This window comes from Anser brachyrhynchus (genome assembly GCF_964034855.1).
Source record: "Anser brachyrhynchus genome assembly, chromosome: 11".
Taxonomy (NCBI): domain Eukaryota; kingdom Metazoa; phylum Chordata; class Aves; order Anseriformes; family Anatidae; genus Anser; species Anser brachyrhynchus.
In genome coordinates this window covers 22,525,409-22,545,571 of record NC_137706.1, presented here as the reverse complement: position 1 = coordinate 22,545,571, position 20,163 = coordinate 22,525,409, and the positions used below count along the sequence as shown (strand labels likewise).

At 41.6% G+C, this 20,163-nt stretch overlaps 1 protein-coding gene across 2 annotated transcripts in view; it reads right to left on the bottom strand.

The window, feature by feature from the left end:
• The window catches only part of IQGAP1 (IQ motif containing GTPase activating protein 1), a 74,130-nt gene extending 58,872 nt beyond the window's left edge, over positions 1 to 15,258 (bottom strand). The window contains exons 1-2 of one of the 2 annotated variants that reach the window (XM_080551647.1): positions 15,064 to 15,258; positions 13,070 to 13,169 (exon numbers count right to left, since the gene is read on the bottom strand). In XM_080551647.1, the coding sequence (XP_080407773.1) occupies positions 13,070 to 13,169; positions 15,064 to 15,115 (152 nt within the window). In that variant the 5' untranslated portion in view covers positions 15,116 to 15,258. Of the gene's footprint in view, positions 1 to 4,045; positions 4,133 to 13,069; positions 13,170 to 15,063 lie in introns of those variants that run through there. The other variant, XM_080551648.1, reaches the window with a different exon arrangement.
• Positions 15,259 to 20,163: the final 4,905 nt, after the last annotated feature.

Below are 20,163 nucleotides of genomic sequence, written 5' to 3'. Positions count from 1 at the left end.
ATCTGGCAGGAGCTGCCACCCGGGGGGGGGCATATTGGAGCAGTTTGCTCCTGAAGGAAGGACCCCATGGTACAGACCCATATTGGAGCACTTCCTGAAGAACTGCAGCAAGTGGGAAGCCCATGCAGGATCAGTTTGGGAATAATAACTGCATCCCATGGGAGGGACCCCACACTGAACCCACACTAAAGCAAAGAGATGAGAAGGAGACCATGCTAGAACAACAGAGGAAGTGTTAGAGACTGACCGCAGCCCTAATTCCCCTGCACTGCTTGGGGGGGGGGGGGGGGGGGGGGGGGAGAATAGGGGGGGGAAGGGAAGGTGTTTTGCATTTGCTTTTAGTTTCTCACTGCTCTAGTCTGTTAATAATAGGCATTAAATATTAGTCTCCCCCTGCTCCTTTGAAGAGGGACAATGAGACAGAGGTGCTGCCCATCAGGGTGAAAACACTACAGAGGCATTACAGTCTATGGAGTTCCCACTCTGCTTCCTCCATATCCCTAGCACAGAAACAATCATCTTTAAGCCAGAGTTAACTCTCCAATCTCATCACACAACTGCACGGGTAATGTAGGCCTTCCAAATCTACTGACGCTTGTCCAAATTAAATAAATTCACCTTTCTAGTCAGTCAGCATAACTAGTATTAAATGCATACTCCCCTCCAAGACGAGATCTTTGAGTATCTACAGGCAGCTAGTACTATTACCTGCAATTTAGAACCAGGCATTCCTTGAGAAGGCACAACAGTAAATACCTAAACAACAGGTATTGTCAGGCAGCCAGTCTCTCAAATAGTGTTACCTTCAAATTTTGAAATAAAGCATTGTTCCACTAGCAATGACTGGAAAAAAAAATTGCATCAGTCTCTCACCTACTGACTTATTCTCTCCCCAGCACAGTATTATCAAGGATTGTGACATTATACTAAGGTGCCATTTTTCTACAGAATCATAGGCCAATTTTAACCAGAATTGGAGCTTAGACATGGCAAAAATGTAATAACGATCATATTGGCAGACATTTTGCTCTTTCACTTGTGAAAATACCAGAAGTCTGGCTAACCCTTAGACAGTGCAACAAATTTGGAAAACAGCAAGTCTGATAATCAGACTTATTATAAATAAGCCTGAGAAAGAACTATCAAGTCATCTCTCCAGAAACTGCTGTAAGAGTATCCAATTTAATACACACAAACAGCAGAACAGATGGTAAGACCAGATCAAACCTGCAAGGAACACTGCATATTTTATGACAGGACTACCATGCAGTACATTCCAGCACAAAAAGAAAGCAGAACATGGCACAGAAAATACAAAAGGCAAAAATCAAGTGATGTTAACAGTTGAAAAAAGAAAAGTGATCTTTATCAACCACACGCTGAGGATAGCTCAACTGCTGGTCATCACTAACCACTAGCAATGTCAGGGTAAAACTAATGAGCTGCAGAGGCCAGAAATAACAATTCCTAACATTTAGCTGACCTAGAATTTCAAGACAATGGCCTTTCCTTTTGTACGCAGAACTAGGAAGTGACTTTTTTCAACTCTGAGACAGGATTGTTGCGTGGCATTCTCTCGGTCTCCACCTGGAAGTCACTTGGAGTACGTTGGCCTCAAAGACAACATTTCTGTACCTCTAGCTGTTACGAATTCTAAGATAGAGTACGTAACACTCACAAATCATGCTGAAGGATAACCAGCATCACTCAGAGTCTGGTACCAATGCTAAGTGTTAGCTGATGTTCAGTTGTCCACAATATCACATCTTATTCTGTTTATTTCATGCCTCAATTTCATTAGTAGGAAACAGAACCTGCATGCAAACTTCTGAGCCTCTCATTTGAGAGCACTGGCCACAGAATTGTTATCATGGGACAGCATCCTTTGAGTTTTCTCTTTTGAAGCATGCTAGTACCACAGCGCTCCTTGTTTGCTTCTAGTGGTTCCATACCACCTATATTTCAGAAGAGCGCTGGCTGCTTCAGGAAGGCTGCGGGTGGTTAATTTCCTCCTAAAGGACGTCTGAAGATAGAACACAAGGGCAAAGATCTTGATTCTCTTTCCAGGTGAATACAATACTAGCCTCCACTTTTTGTAATGCTGTCTCTACACTACAACAACATATTTTAATCAGCGAAATAAGCCTAAATCTGTGATTGACTAAACTAGCACAAGTATTCATGTGCTAACGCACATCTCCAACCATCAACCACCACACAGAAGCTGTGCAAAAGCCACAAAAAGTGCTTAGCAAAACTGTTGACAACTCTTCAAAGTCTTTCATAAAAGTAATTATTTGCATTCTCGAAAGGTATTCACAGCACTATAAATATTGGCACTCTTGTGGAAGGTTCTTAGGAATCCATTACTGAATGCAACAAACACTTGTATGTCAACACAAACCGTACACATGCACTCTGCTATGAAAACAAAGAAGGGAGAGATCACACTGGAATCCTTCAGCCTACTGAAGAAAAAGCATCCGTGGTGTCCAAGACTATAAGCTTATTTATAAAACCTGAATACCTGTAGTTCAAGAAAAAGTATTAACAGTATTTCATTCTGAAAAAAAAAAAAAGCTTAAAAAATATAGATTATAGATGTTGAGAGCCTTACAGCTCATCCCAATGTTGAAATGATATCCAGTTGACCTCACAGACGGAGGGTCCTACTCCGAGTGCGGCCAGCACTCAGTCAGCTAAGGATTGACAACAACAGGTAAGAAGACCATCAAAGAATTCAAACCTCCCAAATTGCTGGATGATTATCCGTGTTTCTCTTGGGCTTAAATCTCTATGCTTGCTTCTGTTCTCTCTGCCCACTCTTTCAGAAGACTATCCAGTCCAGAAATCTGGTGAGCACAGTTGCTGACAATACCTTCCAACTACCTCAACCATACTAAATCCAGGAATCTACCGTCAAGGAAGACATAGACGACAACAGCAGCCACTATGCCTGTTCACAATCTCAGACCAAAAGTTCCCTCCCCACATAGTCCAACACCCTGTCTCCAACAAAGGCCAGGAAGAGATGCAAATAAACACAGCCTTTTATTAAACTAAGTAATTGCTTTCTCAATTAAATATGCTCTATTTATTCATATTTACCTGAATTCTTAGATGCAGCATATGTTTAATTGATGAAACTTACTCTATAGAAGTCTAAGAACATCATTTTTTTTTAACCTAATTTACCACAATGTATTTGTGAGTCGCATACCTATTTAAAAAGCATAAAAATGGGCTTTAGATTTGCTTTAATTATTTGAGTGTCACATACAGAAACTATATAGGGCTTACCAAATACATTTTGCATTAACACTTGGACAAAAGTAGAATTAACTAAAATAAACAGATCAATTTCAGTGACCCTAAATCAGACTTTTAACTGTATTCACCTAACTAGAAATGTCTGCCGTTGTCTTATAAAACCATCAGAAGTACTTACATACGCCAATTTCCAATTCCTGCAGCAATCAGTGAAGATCTGCTGTTAACTCCAACACAATCTCTTAAATAGCATAAGACCTGTTTGCGCATCTTTGAAGCTGTTGCTTTATGTCAGCTTTCTTGGACATGAAGACTCATTCTTCTTCTGGACATAAATAAAATAAGCTCACTCCCCCAACTCCCCCCCACCCAACCTCTCCACCATTTACATAATTCTGAACAAAACATTCCAAACCAAGACACTATTCTATTTACTGCAGTAAAGTACGAAACAGACAGCTTATCGCCGACAAGATTTAACTTCCTAGTGGTATGTTTAGGGAGGGAAAGAAAAGCCAAAGTAATATTAAACGTCTACATAATAGCTCCATGCATGAAGTGGTCCTCCTGAGCAGCCAGACAATGAAATTATTATTTACTGTAGTTTACAGAAACTTGTTATGTATAGGCCATTCACCGTGCCGAAGCACATTATTGTCCAAGTCATCCCTTGCCCCAGACAGCCTGCAACACGTCACAAAACATGCAATGCACCAGAAAACAAAGATGAGCACTATACAAAGAAAGCAAACATCAAAAAGCAAAAAAATCCTACCTTGGAATTCTCAATCCAGTGAAGGATGGTAGACACTGCTGCAGAAGGCATCAAATAGCAGAAAAGGCAGAAGCTAGAAAAACGAGACTAAAAGGAAAGCAAAGAGAGACAGACATATCACAAGAGTAATAAGCGAGCAGGCAGAGAGGAAGCAAAAATAGACGTAACTGTCTAGGCACATGATAAAATTAACACTTCACAGAAAAAAGTGGCTTACAAAGGATAAATATTTCTCTGACTGCAGCCAACGTATCTGAAAGTTGCTTCCCTTGCATTCTGGAGGCCGTTGTCTTTCATCAAGAGATTCAGTCCAGTCACCTGACAGAATATGACCCCTCCCTTCATCTCAGGAACACTTAATTTTTTTCCAGGTCAGCAAACTGGCCGTTAGAGAATATTTAACCACTCTTAACTAGCACCAATATAAACACGCTATTTGTGAGAGCAGGAGTTTTAACGAGACAAAGACAATTAAAAAAATAATAAAGAAACTATAAACTGAAGCAGGAAACATTCTTACTGGAAAACCCCCCCACAAAAAATCCACTGGAATGAGCTATCTAGACATTTGGCTGACCCCTCACTACATTGAGCCTCAAAATTGACACTGGATACCTTTATTATCTAACTCTGTCAAATGTATTAATGCCAACACAAATGTCACATAGTAAAGTTGTTTGGTCTGGGTTCTAAAAGAAAAGCGATGATACAATCATTGTGGTGTTTCCTCTAGGCTTAAAGTCTATGGAAAACATATATCCAGATTCTCTTCATAACTGTTGAAATAAGTATCACTCCTCTGATAGTTACTTGCCTCTGTAAAAGCTGTCTCATGTATTGCTGATGTACGGGTTTTACTTCTTTAAAAGCATTGGGGAAAAGACTGAAAAACAGACTATACCATCAAAGACTCAAATGCTCATATGCTTCAGCTTTTGGCAGTTACTTAACTAGTTTCACAATTCATGGAGATCTACATTTTAAACTGCAAAGAACTATAAGATAACCTATCAATCCCTGTGTTAAAAAGAGCTTGTATTTTGGGGGAGTAGTTAGTTTCAAAAGATTTCTAACATGCAGTAAGTGATATCATCTTCCTCAAGCAATGCAGATTGCAATGGTATCTTATTCATCTAACTGCTGTAACAAAGTTTGGTAAGAATCTGGAAGATGCTAGACAAACTGCCAGAAAAGAGCAGAAGCCTCTGTCAAACTGATTTTCAGTGTTAACAGTTTAAATGCCAATCAAAAGATGAAAAATGAGCCAAACAAAGCTAACCAGACATTCAATTCATACTTCAAAAATCATAAACTAACATCACACAGCACCTTTCAAAATACCATTCTGCTCAGAACAAAACAAAAATTCAGGAAAGAAAAACTGTCTCCCTTTCCCTAATCGCAAAACAATCAGAACTGTAATTTGGAATATTTCTATTGAGATTGTTTAGCAAGATCTGCTTCCTAAAGCATATTTTGACTGTCCATCGGTTTATAATTCTCTTCTCCAATTCTCAATCAAAAGCAGCATTCTGAATTACACTTTCCACCCTAATAGTTCTGAGAAATCTAACAAGTCAAAACAGGAATTTAAATCTTTGTCACCTGCCTCATAAGAGACAAAGCTCTTGTATTCAACTTTCATCTAAACGCAGTGTTTATTTAACCAGTAAACTGGCAGATGAGTTGGAAATGCTGTTATAACCCTGTGTCAACAACATAGCAAAATATGCCAGACCTTACAGGAGAGAAAGCCCCACTTATTTGGCTTGAACGCTGAAATTAAATAGGTTTTACTCTGTGTCATACTCACACCAAAAAGCATATTATCTAAGAAGCCTATCCAGCAGTCAGACACCAGGAAGGTACATTCATGTCGTCCACCCAACTGTGGACTGCAACACCTGTACAACAAGCATCGGAAGGTCCAGGATCTGTTGAGCTGACGTGGAGGGCAAGGGATGACAGTTGTCAAGTTCCCACCTGCGTGAGTCATCAGGATTTGTTCACTGTGCTCTGCCTCCAGAGATGATCTTGTGAAAGTGAACACAAGCATACTGGGGTCTTGATGAGTAACTGCTAATTCAGGCATTAACACCACCACACTGGCCATCCCAAGAGTCCCTCTCCTTTGTTGCATGCAGTTCCTCCACGCCTAGACACTTCCAGTCACATCCACTTAGCCTTTCTATTGGAGTTCTCTACAAGTGTGCCAAGGAAAACAGCATAACCTCAACAGAATTGCAGCACTGGAGAAAGTAGGTGACTTTTTTTTTTTTTTTCCAGCCTTTATCTGCATAAGCCATCTGAAAGAATTTATAAAACTGTGGATGAAAGGCTCTTAAACTGACCAGCATTGTCAACAACATAGGTGTAGCATTTTGGGGACAAATCATGCTATTCATTCTAATGAAAGGAAAGGGATCACACACACTCCAGATCATTTCATGGACATATGTATCACAAACATTTTTAGTTTGTTTACAATTGCAGATGTGGCAGGCATTCTCACCCAGAGAATGAAGAAAAGTTTCTCAGATGAGAAACTTGCAGACAACCTCACTTCTTTACCCCATTCAGCAAAGGTGTTAGACAGCAACACAAAAATCCTGAACAAAAACTTTCAGAATAACTCATTCTACCAATTTCTGACAAACCAAGGTGTAATCTGAGAAGATGAAAGAAGATAAAGTAAAATAAACTTATAACTTATAAAATCAGGAGTGTTCTTTTCTAGAGAAGTACGTGAAAATTTAAATGCATTTTGTTGTGAAGGAAAAGACATCTTCTCAAATGAGGAGCTAAAAAACAAGTGCTGTCCGCAGCTAAAAGGTCCCAGAGCATTCTTATTATCCAAAGACACCTTCAGTTCAGAGATACTAAAAAGCAAGAGATTAGTAATACCAGTTTCTCCCAATGATTACCCCATCCCGGCAACCCGCAGCTCAACCAAAGACCACGTTTGTATTCTTACACCGAATCACTTTTTGTTTGCCAAATGTTTGCCAAACAGTTACTGCCGAGTAGCCTTCAAACCAGTACTACACTCTCATTCCTGAGGAACTTAATTATCATCTATGCAAAAATCCTTTCCAAGGCATATTCAGCCATTCTGTTGTCAAAACTAATTGCCTTGACCATTTCTAAATAGACTTAAATGGTTGCAAGTTAAAGCATTGCTGAAGTTTTATCTCAAAACTAAGTTGCTTTCTTGCAAATAAGGGTTTTAAGAAGCACCCTACAGTATCCAATAGTCAATAACTGTTACATCACAGCTACTTGCTGTTAGGTGCTGCTCTCCTGCCTTACATAAAATAGTCCTTCAAAATCACTAACTCAACAGCCAAGCCCCAGTCTCCAAATTCAATTCCACGCAAAGAGCTGTTTCTTTCCTCCTGGACTGCCTGTCATTACTATATCCAAGAGTCATTATTAAAGAAAGCATTCAGAGTGAGGAAAAGATGGGGGTACTCAATCACTGCATGTTCAATACCCCCACATACACACTTCCCTCCACCCTTCTCTCAGAAAACATAGCAATGAATGCACGTTCCAAGGCACTTCCAGTGTAGACAGCCACTCCCTGCCAACTACATGAGGTCATCAACAGAACAGTATAGGAACTGTAGAGAAATGTCTTCTCAGTCCAAACAGGGGGGTGATAAGAAGCCTCAGATGAACTGGTGAGAGCTAAGCATCAGCTATTTCAACTTACAATTGATGGCAATAAAATGTTATCTATGAACATTCATGGCTTAAAAAAAAAAGAACTTCTACTGTCCAAGGCAAAAACATTGTAACATCACTGAAAAAGCCAGTGAAAGTAGTAATACCCCAACAAGTAATCCACAAATTTATTTATTTTTTCCTATCAGAGTCCAGATGAAGAATATTACTGTGTATCAGTTTCACTTCTAGATAAGGACCAAAGAAAAAAAGCTACAGTTACTTCTATTCCAGATAAGAATATCCTTAGACTGCTGTGAGCTCAAGCTGTCACATCATAAAAGAACAGGGTACTTTCCGCAGTTTTATCTGCACTGTCACAGCTTTTCTGAATAAGCTACTATGATTTGGAAACTGGAAAGAAAAACTAAGTGTGAAACAACACTTACTGAAAAAGTCATTTTCATTCAAGAAAGAGATATCTGTTCCAAGCATAGTATAAGAATTCTTTCTTCGCAATCTTCATTTTAGCACCAATTTTCATTTCAATTTTTTTCTTTCGCAATCTTGGTCAACTTAGTTAGACACTCTGCCTCCCTTTCTCTAAGTAGCAAGAATAACGCCAGGTTTCAAACGATTTTTACTTCAACTACTGTGCACAAAGTGCTAAATTACAATATCAGAATAGCAACTACTGAAGAAAGAAACAAAAGCCTGGAACACCACTAAAAAAGTACAAGCTATTTACATTCATTTAGTATCTCTGACGTATGTTCCTTACAAAAACACTACGACATATACTCAAAGTTGATGCACACAAGTTGTTAGAGCTGATGGTTCAGAAATCCAGTCTTTTATGAAATTAGGCGCTAGCAAATTTTCATCTTGTGCTCCTCTCTTAACATTTATGAAAAAAATCACTCCAACTTCTAGATGCATTACCTATTGATACTGAACTGATGGAGTGACTGCATCAGATGACAAGGGAAGACCGACCAATGTCATCTACCTGGACTACTGCAAGGCCTTGGATGCAGTCCCACACAACATCCCGATCTCCAAACTGGAGAGATACAGCTTTGAAGGGTGGACCATCCGGCGGATAAGGAATTGGCTTGATGGTCATACCCAGGGAGTAGTGGTCAATGGTTCTACGGCCAGGTGGAGGCTGGTGATGAGCAGTACCCCTCAGGGGTCTGTCTTGGGACCGGTGCTTTTCAAGGTCTTCATCAAGGACATGACGATGGGATCAAGCGCACCCTCAACAAGTTTGCAGGTGACACCAAGCTGAGTGGTGCAGTTGGTACGACAGAAAGAAGAGATGCCATCCAAAGGGATCTGGACAGGCTGGAGAAGTGGGCCCACCACGTGAACCCATCAACATGATATTCATATCATTTTAGTTGCCCTTTAGGTGCCTTTATGTTCTAGAAAAACTGAATATAAACTACACGGTCTGAATGGGATATTATATTGTAATATGATGGGGAGATGGGGTGGGAATAAGATTTGTTCTTCAATCATCTCCCACTGTCTGAACAGCCGTTGACATTAGAAAATTCACCTCTTCTGCTTCCGAGAGCGTGATATGCACTAGATACCTTGCTCCACTATTAAGTCCTCCTCTTCTCCTCACAGATATAGCTTCATATGAAAATCTCTCACTATGAAAAAAGATGAGAAACTCTCCGATCCATACCTAAAGCTGAGACGCTGTCATCAGCAGCACAAGCGAAATGCTGCAGTACCTAATTCACACATTACATCTCAGTTACACTACTGGCAAATAAGTCAATACAGAAGATCTCAGGACAATTATATCAATTTAAAATATAATAAACTGTTTGAATTCAAGGTGTTGGTTTTTTGTTTGTTTGTTTGTTTGTTAAGTTAAAACTCTTTTCCAGCAATGCAGCCCAAAGCCCTCTTTTTGGCTATACTAGCAGTAATTCATAAAAAGAAAAACAAAAAACTTAAAGGACATTTTATAAAGACTGCTCGGTAATGAAAAACATTCTTGGAAATAGAGCATGAACTCAAGCCTTTCTGTTGTCACCTGTGTATTTTAATCACTAAACAAAGGACTCCTGATTCCCTCCTGGTCATGCAATCTTTAACTCTTATGCAAAGTGGTATGGCTTCAGCTATATGAGACAGGAATTCCCTCTCATGTGTATAGACAGCCTGTAGGCCATTAAGCAAAGTGCGTGCTCTGACTGCCAAAGTGGGAGACTGTATTACCACTACTTGTGTTTTGAATGACATCTGTCGCTCCCTTTTTCAAAAAACATAATGTCAACAACTAGGCTTGTACCCAGGACAAAACAGGAAAAACAATTTCTGACAAGGTGCAGCAAAAACAAATGCTTAACTACTCAGCCTTGTCAATGCCGAGGCAATAGTTGGAAGCAGACGCAAGACAGCCAAGAAACTTTAGTTAAAGATTATTTATCCAAAGGCTAAGTAAGTCTCCAGGAATAAGCAACTGCTTAATGAGAATATTAAAGCTGTGGCTGTGTTAGGCATTTTTGCCTAACTTTTTCGTCAAGTCTGGACAAAGAATTGAATAGAACACAAGCATCCCAGAAAGCATCCACTCTGAAGCCAATGTCTAAGAGTGTCCACAAGTGATTTATCTGGGGCTCATTCAAGCATGCATGTGACTTATAATGGCATTCACCTCTCCCTGTAGCTCAGCATTTGATCCTAAAGATTTTTGATTCAGAGGGACAGGGTGATTTTGAGATATATTTGTATCTTTCTCACTAGTTCCACCTCATCCAAATCTGCATGGAGAAAAAATTATTATCTGCTAGTACCTAAGCAACCTCTGTAAATGTGCAGCGGTGACAATTGTTATGAAGCATCTGAAAGACTACAGTATAAACGGAGTCCTCCTAGCCCCTTCAAAAATATTTTACAGCAGCACGAACTATTAAAATCCTGGAATGAAGTTCTGCAAGTGAGTCCTCCTTTATACTCTGCCAGCACTGATCTTGTACAAGATCTGTTTCCTTTCCCATAAACGTGAGCCATAGTGTGCCCTGGCAGCCAAAAGGGCAAACTACATTTTGCGGTGCATTGAACAGCATAGTCAGCCAGTCAAGAGAGATGACTTTTCTGCTGTATTTAGCACTGGTGTGGCCTCACATTGAATACTGTGTGCAGTTCTGGACTCCAAAATATAAAAGGGACGTTAAGATCCTTGAAAGCATCCAGAGTAGGGCAAGAAGGCTGGTAAAAGGGCTGGAAGGCATGTCCTACAAGGAGAGGCTGAGCATGCTTGGGCCATCTGGTCTGGAGAAGAGGAGGTCAAGAGAGGACCTCATTGCTCCCTGCAGCTTCCTGAGGAGGGGAAGCGCAGAGGGAGATGCTGGTCTCTGCTCCCTGATAACCCGTGACAGGACACGTAGGAACAGCAGAAAGTCGTGCCACAGGAGGTCCGGACTGGGCATTAGGAACAAATTTCTTTACCACGAGGGTGGTCAAACACTGGAACAGGCTCCCTAAAGAGGTGACTGATGTCCCTCCATGTCCGTCAGTGTTCAAGAGGCATTCAGACAATGCCCTCAACAATACGCTTTAACTTTTTGTTAGTCCTGAAGAGGTCAGACAGTTGGACTTGGCGATCTTCCTAGGTTTCTTCCAACTGAACTACTCCATTCTATAAAACGCTGCAGTGGAACACGTCTGTCTTGCTGGGGCAGACTTATATAGATGCTCCAAAATATATCACCAGTCAGAGGAAGAGAAAGTTTTCCAGCTCTTAACCTGTACCGTCTTTCAAATGACAGACAGAAGTATCGAGCAAGTTCTATTTAGAACACATTTTTACACGTTCCTTACTTTTCTGCTGCAACAGAAGTTACTTTCTGTATCATGCTGGCTAGATTGCCTAGGTCCTTGTGAGAACAATAAAACTCTATGTTCACAATTCGTTTCTTGACTAATTACAAAATGCAAACTGAAACACTAGCATTATTTTCAAAAGTCTTGTAGGAGTCACTAACAGAAACAGTACATCACCTCTTTTCCTTCAATCTTGTTCTTTAAAACTTGTCTTTAGTCGCAATCTCAGTTTCAACAGTCATTAAAAATTTCAAGTAAAAAAATTCAATTTATACAAAGGCATGAAAGGCATCTGTCAGGAAGGGAAAGGAATAGGCAAACTGGTCTGTCTCATTCCTATTCTGCACATACAGCATATAGGATTGAACGTTTGCAAGAAAGATTTCAAGAATATTAACAATAAGACTTCACAGATTTGTTTTTAATATTAGTTTTTTTTTTTCCTTTAATAGAAAATACATAGCATCTACTATCTTCTGACCATACTTTCATTTTGTATGAAGTAATACAGCATACTTTCATGCTTACTAAACATGAGGATGACATAAAACCTACATACGTGCTGGAGGCCAGGAATAAGTTCAACATTTTTTTCAACATATTAAGCAAAGGTCAGAAAAAATTAAATTCAGTAGTAATTAACACACTTAGGAAAACAAATGATTCCAGAAACACAGAACAGAGAACCAACTTCAGCAGCATGTCTTCAAGTAAAAGGGTAGCAACTCAGCAAAACACTACCATTTGATACCATTATGAAAATATTATACTGTAAATGCATGATACTAGCATATCTATCAGGATACACAAAACAATTCTTGTGCTAAGCATGCATATCAATGCCCCAGTTGGAAATTTTTCTGTTTTGGCACCACACTTCCAGAAAGACACGGAGTGAGCAGAGAGAAGAGAGAACAACCCAGGCAAAAGGACTACATACTTATCGAATAGGACCCACAGAGAAATATGAAAGAGTTGGGTTTTCAGTCTAAGAAGTGCAAAAGGGAGACAACTTTACGTGTTTAAAGTGCTGCAGCTAAGAGGAAGAAAATAACCCATTCTCCACATCCATTGTCAAGTAGAAAGGTAATATTACAGCAAGACATACAAGTTACGTAACAGGGAACCCTTCCAGTGCTAAAAAACACTGAAGCACTAGAGCTATGGAGTCTCTGTCACAAGAGGATCTTTAAGAATACGTTAGAAAAGGTTCCATATAAGGAACATGCTAGGCAGAGATGTTTTTTGTCTCCTTCAGGCAGAAAAACAGACTAGACAGTCGGGAGGACCACTTATTAGGGTAGGGGGGTTGGGTGTTTTGTTTGGTTACTGAGGTTTTTTTTTGTTTGTTTCTTTGTAGGTGTTGTGGTGTGGTTTTTTTTAATTGAATCTATATAGCCACTCAGAAACACAGACAGGAGGTAAGCTGCAGCCAAATTATTCCCCTTACCAAATATATATATTTATTATTTTTTTTAAATCACCAGAAATTTCAGTCCTTATTCTTACCTCTTTGCTTCCTCCAGATGACAAAGGTATTCATAGGCTACATTCTGGCGTCGTCTTTCATCCATTTCCTCTGCTGTTAATCTCTCGTTATCCAAGACAGCTGCAAAAAGTCAAAAACACATTCCCAGGTGGTTGAAGACTGAATGCAGCTAGACAGGCACACAAAAAATCATATCCAACCCTTCCCCCAGGAACTCACCACAGGTTTTGATTCAGAAAAATGAGGGACCAAACGCACCTGATCTTTGCAAGCAACAGAAGAGATCTTGTTTCCTTGCCCTTCCTCCCTCATCACATAAGTTTGACATCTTCCCTCTGTCTGATTTCCCCATTTGATTATGATCACGCTTTTTCCCCACCTTCCACTGAGCAAAGTCCTCTATTTTCTTATTTTCTTCTAGCTTTGCCTTCCTCTTTCTCAAAAGCACGTCAGTGACCACGTATGTCTCCACCTATCTTCTGTTTTAGTACTCAAAGATTAAGAAGGCTAACAGCGTATTTTCATGTCAAATAATCTCTTCTATATTGTCATACTTCATCTCTAAAAAGATGGAAATGCTCATGATCCTCATTTGGAGGGGAATCTTTCAGATCCACAACCTGCATATCATCTTTTTATTAAGCTGAGGACCTACCTACGGGCATATGCCTAAATCTTTCAGATTCTATACATTCAAAGCCTTGGTGATATAGCTTGTCCTTTCCACTCTTACAGCTAAGTACCTCGTCCATGCTCTCATGAGGAGAAAAAAAAGCACATTTTTAGGTTTTACAGATCAACTTGACAAATAGAAAGTGTCTCATACCATTCTATTAATCGAAGACTAGCTTACACCTAAAATACCTTAATTAAAAAAAAATAAAAAAAAACCTGATGTGGTATCAACCATAGCACTTGGGATCAAGCAAGACCTTGGTTGAAATTGCAAAGCATCTCTCAGAAACCTGTCTGAAGTACCTCAGAAGCATCTTTCTGCTTCCATCAACCCCTCCCAAAGTTATAAAAAGCTGTCCCAAGCCACAGGGTAACATCTACTAGCAAGGGAAAGTTCCCCCTCCCCCCGATTCCCCCAGCTCCATCCTTCCTTTTAACAATAAACCGAGTGCGGAGCACACCGCCCCTTTCGCAGGACTCTACCTGCTGCTGCCCTCCCTGCCCACCCCAGGCCTCGCCGCGGCACGGTAGGCACCGCGCGGTCTGACCGGCTGTCGCTTACGCCATCTCCCATCCGCCTCACAGCCTTTTCCTCATCTTTACTCATTCTTGACGTGACAGCTTGCACAAGCAAGCATACATTTCAGAACCTTTGAGCTAAAGCCTCCCTCTCCACAGTAAGCGTGTTTTCTAGGAAGTGAAGGCGTTCAATCTAAACGCTTCCGATCGCGCGTTTCGGATGGTATGTCAGGCACCTTTACCGAAACGAACAGGAAGGGAGACGGAAGGGTCCGCCACCGCGGCGGCTCGCCGCGCCCCTTCCCTGCCGAGACTCCACCACCGCCGCCGCCGCGCCCCGTCCCGTCCCGTCCCACCAGAGGCGCCCCCGCCCTGCCGTGCTCCCCTCCCCGCGGCGGACATCTTGGGCGAGGCGCGGAGCTCGCCCGCGGGAGGCGCGGGCACCCCCTGCACCGCGACGGCAGGAGAACGCCCCTGCGCTGCCCGCCCAGCACCTTCTCCCAGCGCTCTTTAGCGCCCGGGGAAGAGACGGCTGCCCCGGGAGAACTCGCGGGACCCTCGGCGCCCGCCCCGTGGGAGGCACGGCGGGCCGCGCCCAGGAGCCCTCGCACCCCGCCGGTGGGGCCCGCCGAGCCCGCAGGCCAGCCCCAGAACCGAGACCCCACGCTCTCCCCGTGCCTGCGGCGCCGCAGCCTCCGCTCTCAGCACCGGTCCCCGGGAAGGGACGGGCTGCGCAAGCCGGGCTGGGCGTCGCCGGGTAGGATGTTACTTGGCGGCCCCGCCGACTCCCGGACGCGAGCCCAGGAGCCCCAGTACTCACAGCCATAATGCGGCCGGGATATGGCCAGCCCGTCCACCTCCTCTGCCGCCATGGCGCTGCGCTGGACCAGGGTCGGCCGGGAGCAGGGCGCGGCTGTTCCTCTTCCTGCCGCACCGGGTGTGGCGGGGGAGGAGCTGCTGCACCGCGCTCGCTCCCTCTCTCCCCGCCCCGGCCGCCTCCGCCAGCTTCATCCGCTGCCGTGGTCGGGGTGAGAGCCTGCCCCGACTCGGCCGCCAGCTTGCCCCTCCTGCCAACCTTGTGGTTTCAGCCGGACTCAGCGACCGGCTCAGCCCAGCCCATATCCTTCAGCCCTGCTGGAACTTCGGCCTGACCACTCGCAGAGCACGGTGTCCCCACGGGCCCCACCCTGCCTGCCTCGGGGTCCCCCTCACAGGGGACCTGACTTTGTCCCACTTGTAGCACCCTGAGATTTCCTGTCAGTCCCACTGGTAATATTCAGCTAATCTCTGGCCTGCCAGCCCAGTTACATGGGATGCAGCCTAGGTCAAGCCAGCCAGCACTCCACAACCACCAGGCCCAAAACTTCCAACCCTTACACACGCAGCACTGCCCTGCAAGCCCCAGTGGATACAATGCAGCCAGGTAAAATCAGCCTTGACAGTTACCCCACCCCCACCTTACATACACTCTGCCAGGCCAGGCTTACATAGGACCTCTTCTCCCACCCAGTGTCCCAGCCCCATCAGCCCTCCTTAAGAAAACTTGGCCCTGCTGGGCAAAGCTGTGCCCTTCTCCCTGAACCACCAATCTAACTGCTGGCTTCACCACAGTAGCTCACTTGAAATGTCAGCCACAGTTTGATGCCAAGTGCCCCAAAATCCTAGCATACAACAGCGGCGATATTCAGCAGCACTACCACAGAAAGTGATCACACCCTCACAGTCCCCTTCACCTCACTACGTGTTAGGCTCTCCTGTCACTCAGGAGTCAAAGTACTGAAGATGTCACTACATGTCCATTTCAATTAGTCCCATGAATTTTGCTGCCAGGGCATAAGCTTACTAGCAAAGCACAAATTAAGTAATTAGGTCGATCAATAGCATCCTTATCTCTATTAGGAAGAGCACCACCAACAGGGGATCCTTTCCCTTTATTCCGGGCTGGTAAAACCACATCTGGAGTGCTGGGCCCAGTTTCTGCTTCCTCAGCACAAGTAGGGCACTGAGCAACTGATACAGGGCTTGGAGGACAAAAAGCAACTGGCACAATGAAATTCAAGAAAGACCATTTAAACATAAGAAGCATTTTTACTCTGAGGGTGGTCAAACACTGGAACTAGTAGCAGAATCCTTGAAGACACCCCAAACCTAACTAGGCAGAGTCCTGGACAACTTGCTCTAGTTGACTCTGTGCTGAGCAACTCAGGTTGGACTAGAGACTTCCAGAGGACCCCTCCAACCTCAACGAATCGAAGAATTCATGAAAAATGTTATTTACGTAAATTTAGGAATCTGTGAAAGAGAGACTAAACAAAAGCTGGTTCTGTTGATTAAGAGTTATATGCCACAGTTTAACAGTTACAGGAATAACTACACAGGTCAATACCAGACAAGATTTACAGAACTTTCAACTCTTCTCTAAAAGCAGCATCAGGCATTGTACTGGAGCAAGCGATATGCCCTCGGAATTTTAGATAAGTCTGACTTTAACTTTCAGGCTCATCTTTTTAACTGAACATGTCTACTGTTGCCAAAGCAGCTATATATAAATGCTTTTACATCAGTAAGTGCTATATTTCTAGGACATTATGCTTATGGACTACTCCAAGAAAGAAGCACTTCTGCTGTTGAAAAAAATTTGTTTCTCCTGTAGACATGAGTTAAGTAGATGAAGAGGAAATATATAGGGAAAAAATAGCAAATTCTAAAGCATGTTTTAAATGATAGAATCAAAAAGGGGTTTAAGAAAGCCACATACAAACACAGTAACTATTGCATGTATTTAGAAGTAATAAGAGTACCTGTAATTAGTTTTCTTGTGTATTTTGCCAAGATCATGTGTGAAATGTAAAAATGTAACAACGTACAGAGATTTTCAATTACCCAATGGACATTTAAATTACTACCTTATCTACTGAGGATGCTCACTAGATCTCCCAGTTATATATATACACACATTGCACAAGTTTTATTAGCAGCTATACTGAATAAATGTAGTACCTCAAGGCTGCATGGTGTCAGGTGTATACATACTCCTGACAATTCACATTCAACTGCTCGTGTAAAATGTAAGCACATGTGTTGTGGTTTAAGCCGGCTGGCAGCTAAACACCACACAGCCGTTCGCTCACCCTCCCCCCTCCTTCTCTGGGATGGGGAAGAGAAACGGGAAAGTGAAGCCGGTGAGTTGAGATAAAGACAGTTTATTAAGACAGAAAAATAATAATAACAATAATAGTGATAATGATAATAGTATTAATAATAATAATGTGTAAGAAACAAGTGATGCACAATGCAATTGCTCACCACCCGCTGACCGATGCCCAGCCTATTCCCGAGCAGCCGGCCCCCCCCACCCCGGCCAGCCACCCCTATATATTGTTTAGCATGACGCCAGATGGTATGGAATACCCCTTTGGCCAGTTTGGGTCAGCTGTCCTGGGTCTGTCCCCTCCCAGCTCCTGCTGCACCCCCAGCCTGCTCGCTGGCAGGACAGAGCAAGAAGCCGAAAAGTCCTTGGCCTGGTGTAAACACTGCTCTGCAACAATTAAAACATCAGCATGTTATCAGCACTCTTCTCATCCTAATCCAAAACATAGCACCCTACCAGCTACTAGGAGGAAAATTCACTCTGTCCTAACTGGAACCAGGACAACATGAAACAAGTGTTTGTCAGTCTGCAACCTGTTTTTATATGGAATGCTCTAGTAAGTAGAAAGAAAACAAATGAGAAAAAGAATGTTTTCACAGTAAGATGCTGCTAATAGTAATGCTGATTCAGATATTTTGTAGATGTGCATTCCATCATCACAGAAATTTCTGTGGAAAGAAATACATAACGATTTCAAAAAAAAATGTGATACAATTCTACATTCAGAGACTCTTGAAGCCTTTTCCAATTTGCCTCACAAGTGGATGGATATCTTCTGCTATTTTTGTGTGTTTAGCTGGAACATATTGTCTTCAGAAGAGTGATAATCTCAACAGATGTTAAACATTCTCAAACTTTCTATATTATACATCTATGTGATGATAACGATTCAGAGACTGGTTCTCCTAAAAAAAATCTTTAAACATTATTATTTTAGACTTGAGTCAAATTTTACTTATATTACACAAATAGTTTCGAAAGTTCAATCCAGTTGAATGTTTTCTTTTGCTTAAGTGTTCTTGCAGAGATAACACCTAACAGTTTGCCTGTACATGCATGTCTATCCAGAAGCACTGGGCTGACATATACCAACAGACTCTCAGGGCTATTCCCCCGCTTTCAGAGTCAACCACATTTATATAAGCCACACTCATAAACCCACCAAAATTCATCAGTCATCTTAGAATTTGTTTCCCAGAGCCCAGTATTCCAATGGGCATCAGTTCTACACCTTCTGTTAGGATATTTAGAAGACTTCCAAATTCCTACCTAAATTAATTCAGACAACACATATGAATTTGGGTTTTGTGTTAATATAGCCCCATTAGTTAAATGGCTCTTCTCCCTTAGTGGTGTTTATTCCTAATGTGTTTCTAGAAAACAATTCCATCATTCAATCCATTTTCAGCCTTGGCTATGCATCTAAACCATAACAATATTCAAATTTCTATAGTCAACACAGAACCTAATATTATGAGCTCTTTATTATCCAGAAAAAAAGGAAGGTTGGGGTAAAGCAAATCATACATACATTAGGCTTCAGGAATACATGGTCTCAATACCAAATGATCGAAAGATGGAACCATAACATCAGTATTAAAAAGACCCGCTTTACAAACTGAGATCTTCGTAGATATAGAATTCCTGCAAATGCAGAAATCTGTGTGCATTCCTTCTTTAAGAAGAAAAATATAAAGAACATAAATAGGTACAGAAAAAGGCAACAGTGATTATCAGAACTACGGAATGGTTTTCATTTGAAGAGAAACAAACTAAATTAAGACTTCATGGTTAAGAAAAGAGGTAACTGGAAGGAGAGAAAAGGGGAAAGAAAGTGAGAATTTTATTTTCTCAAAAAATACAGAATAGGTAGTCACAAATTTAACTGTAAGAATGCAGTTTTAAACCAAACAGAAGGAAATGTAATTTTGAAGACCAAAAGAATAGACTCAAAAAGGAATTACATAAATTCACAAATGTTGATCAAAGGCAACTAAACGTGTGAACCTAAATGAAAGCTCAGGAAGATCATGTCACTGATTAAGAAGCGATCCCTTTCCAAGCGTGCCTTATTTGTGTTCCCTATCCTTCAGTATTCTCAGCTGACCAATATCAGACATAGGGCATTGGGCTAAAGAGGCCTATGCTTTGATTCAGTTAACCTGGTTTTACCAAGAATGCAGGTAACGATCCCAAAGGAAACCAAATTTTCCTATTAAGTCATGTTAAAAGAGGCAAAAATGAACACAAGCAATAGATTATTATTAATAAATGATGCCAACAATTTTGGAAGACTATAACACACATCATCTCCTAATCGAAACAAAGGGTTTATAATAAACAGTTACAGTTCTATTTTTTTTTCATTGCATTACTGTACATGTGACTGCTTTGCAGTTATGAGAATAGACTTTAAACAATGTTTATATATAAAATCTATGGAGGGCAGAACTGGTTTTGTTCTGTTTTTATTCCCCTAAAAATCCTGTAATATTGTTTTTACAGTCCAACAATCCTTCCTCAAAAAAATAATCTTACACTTACTCTCTTCTCTAAGACCTATTCTGATAAGAAAGATAAAACAGTATTATTTCACATAATTGCAGATTCTGAATAAACTGCTTCAGAGTTATATTTCAACAGTTCCTTATAATGGCTCCACTGATTTAAGATCTCTGGTCTTTGTTACTGTCTTCATTAACTGCTGTTTGTTAGCGTTTGTGTATCTGTGTGTTTGATCTATTGCCTCTCCTGTTGCTTGTCTTTTTT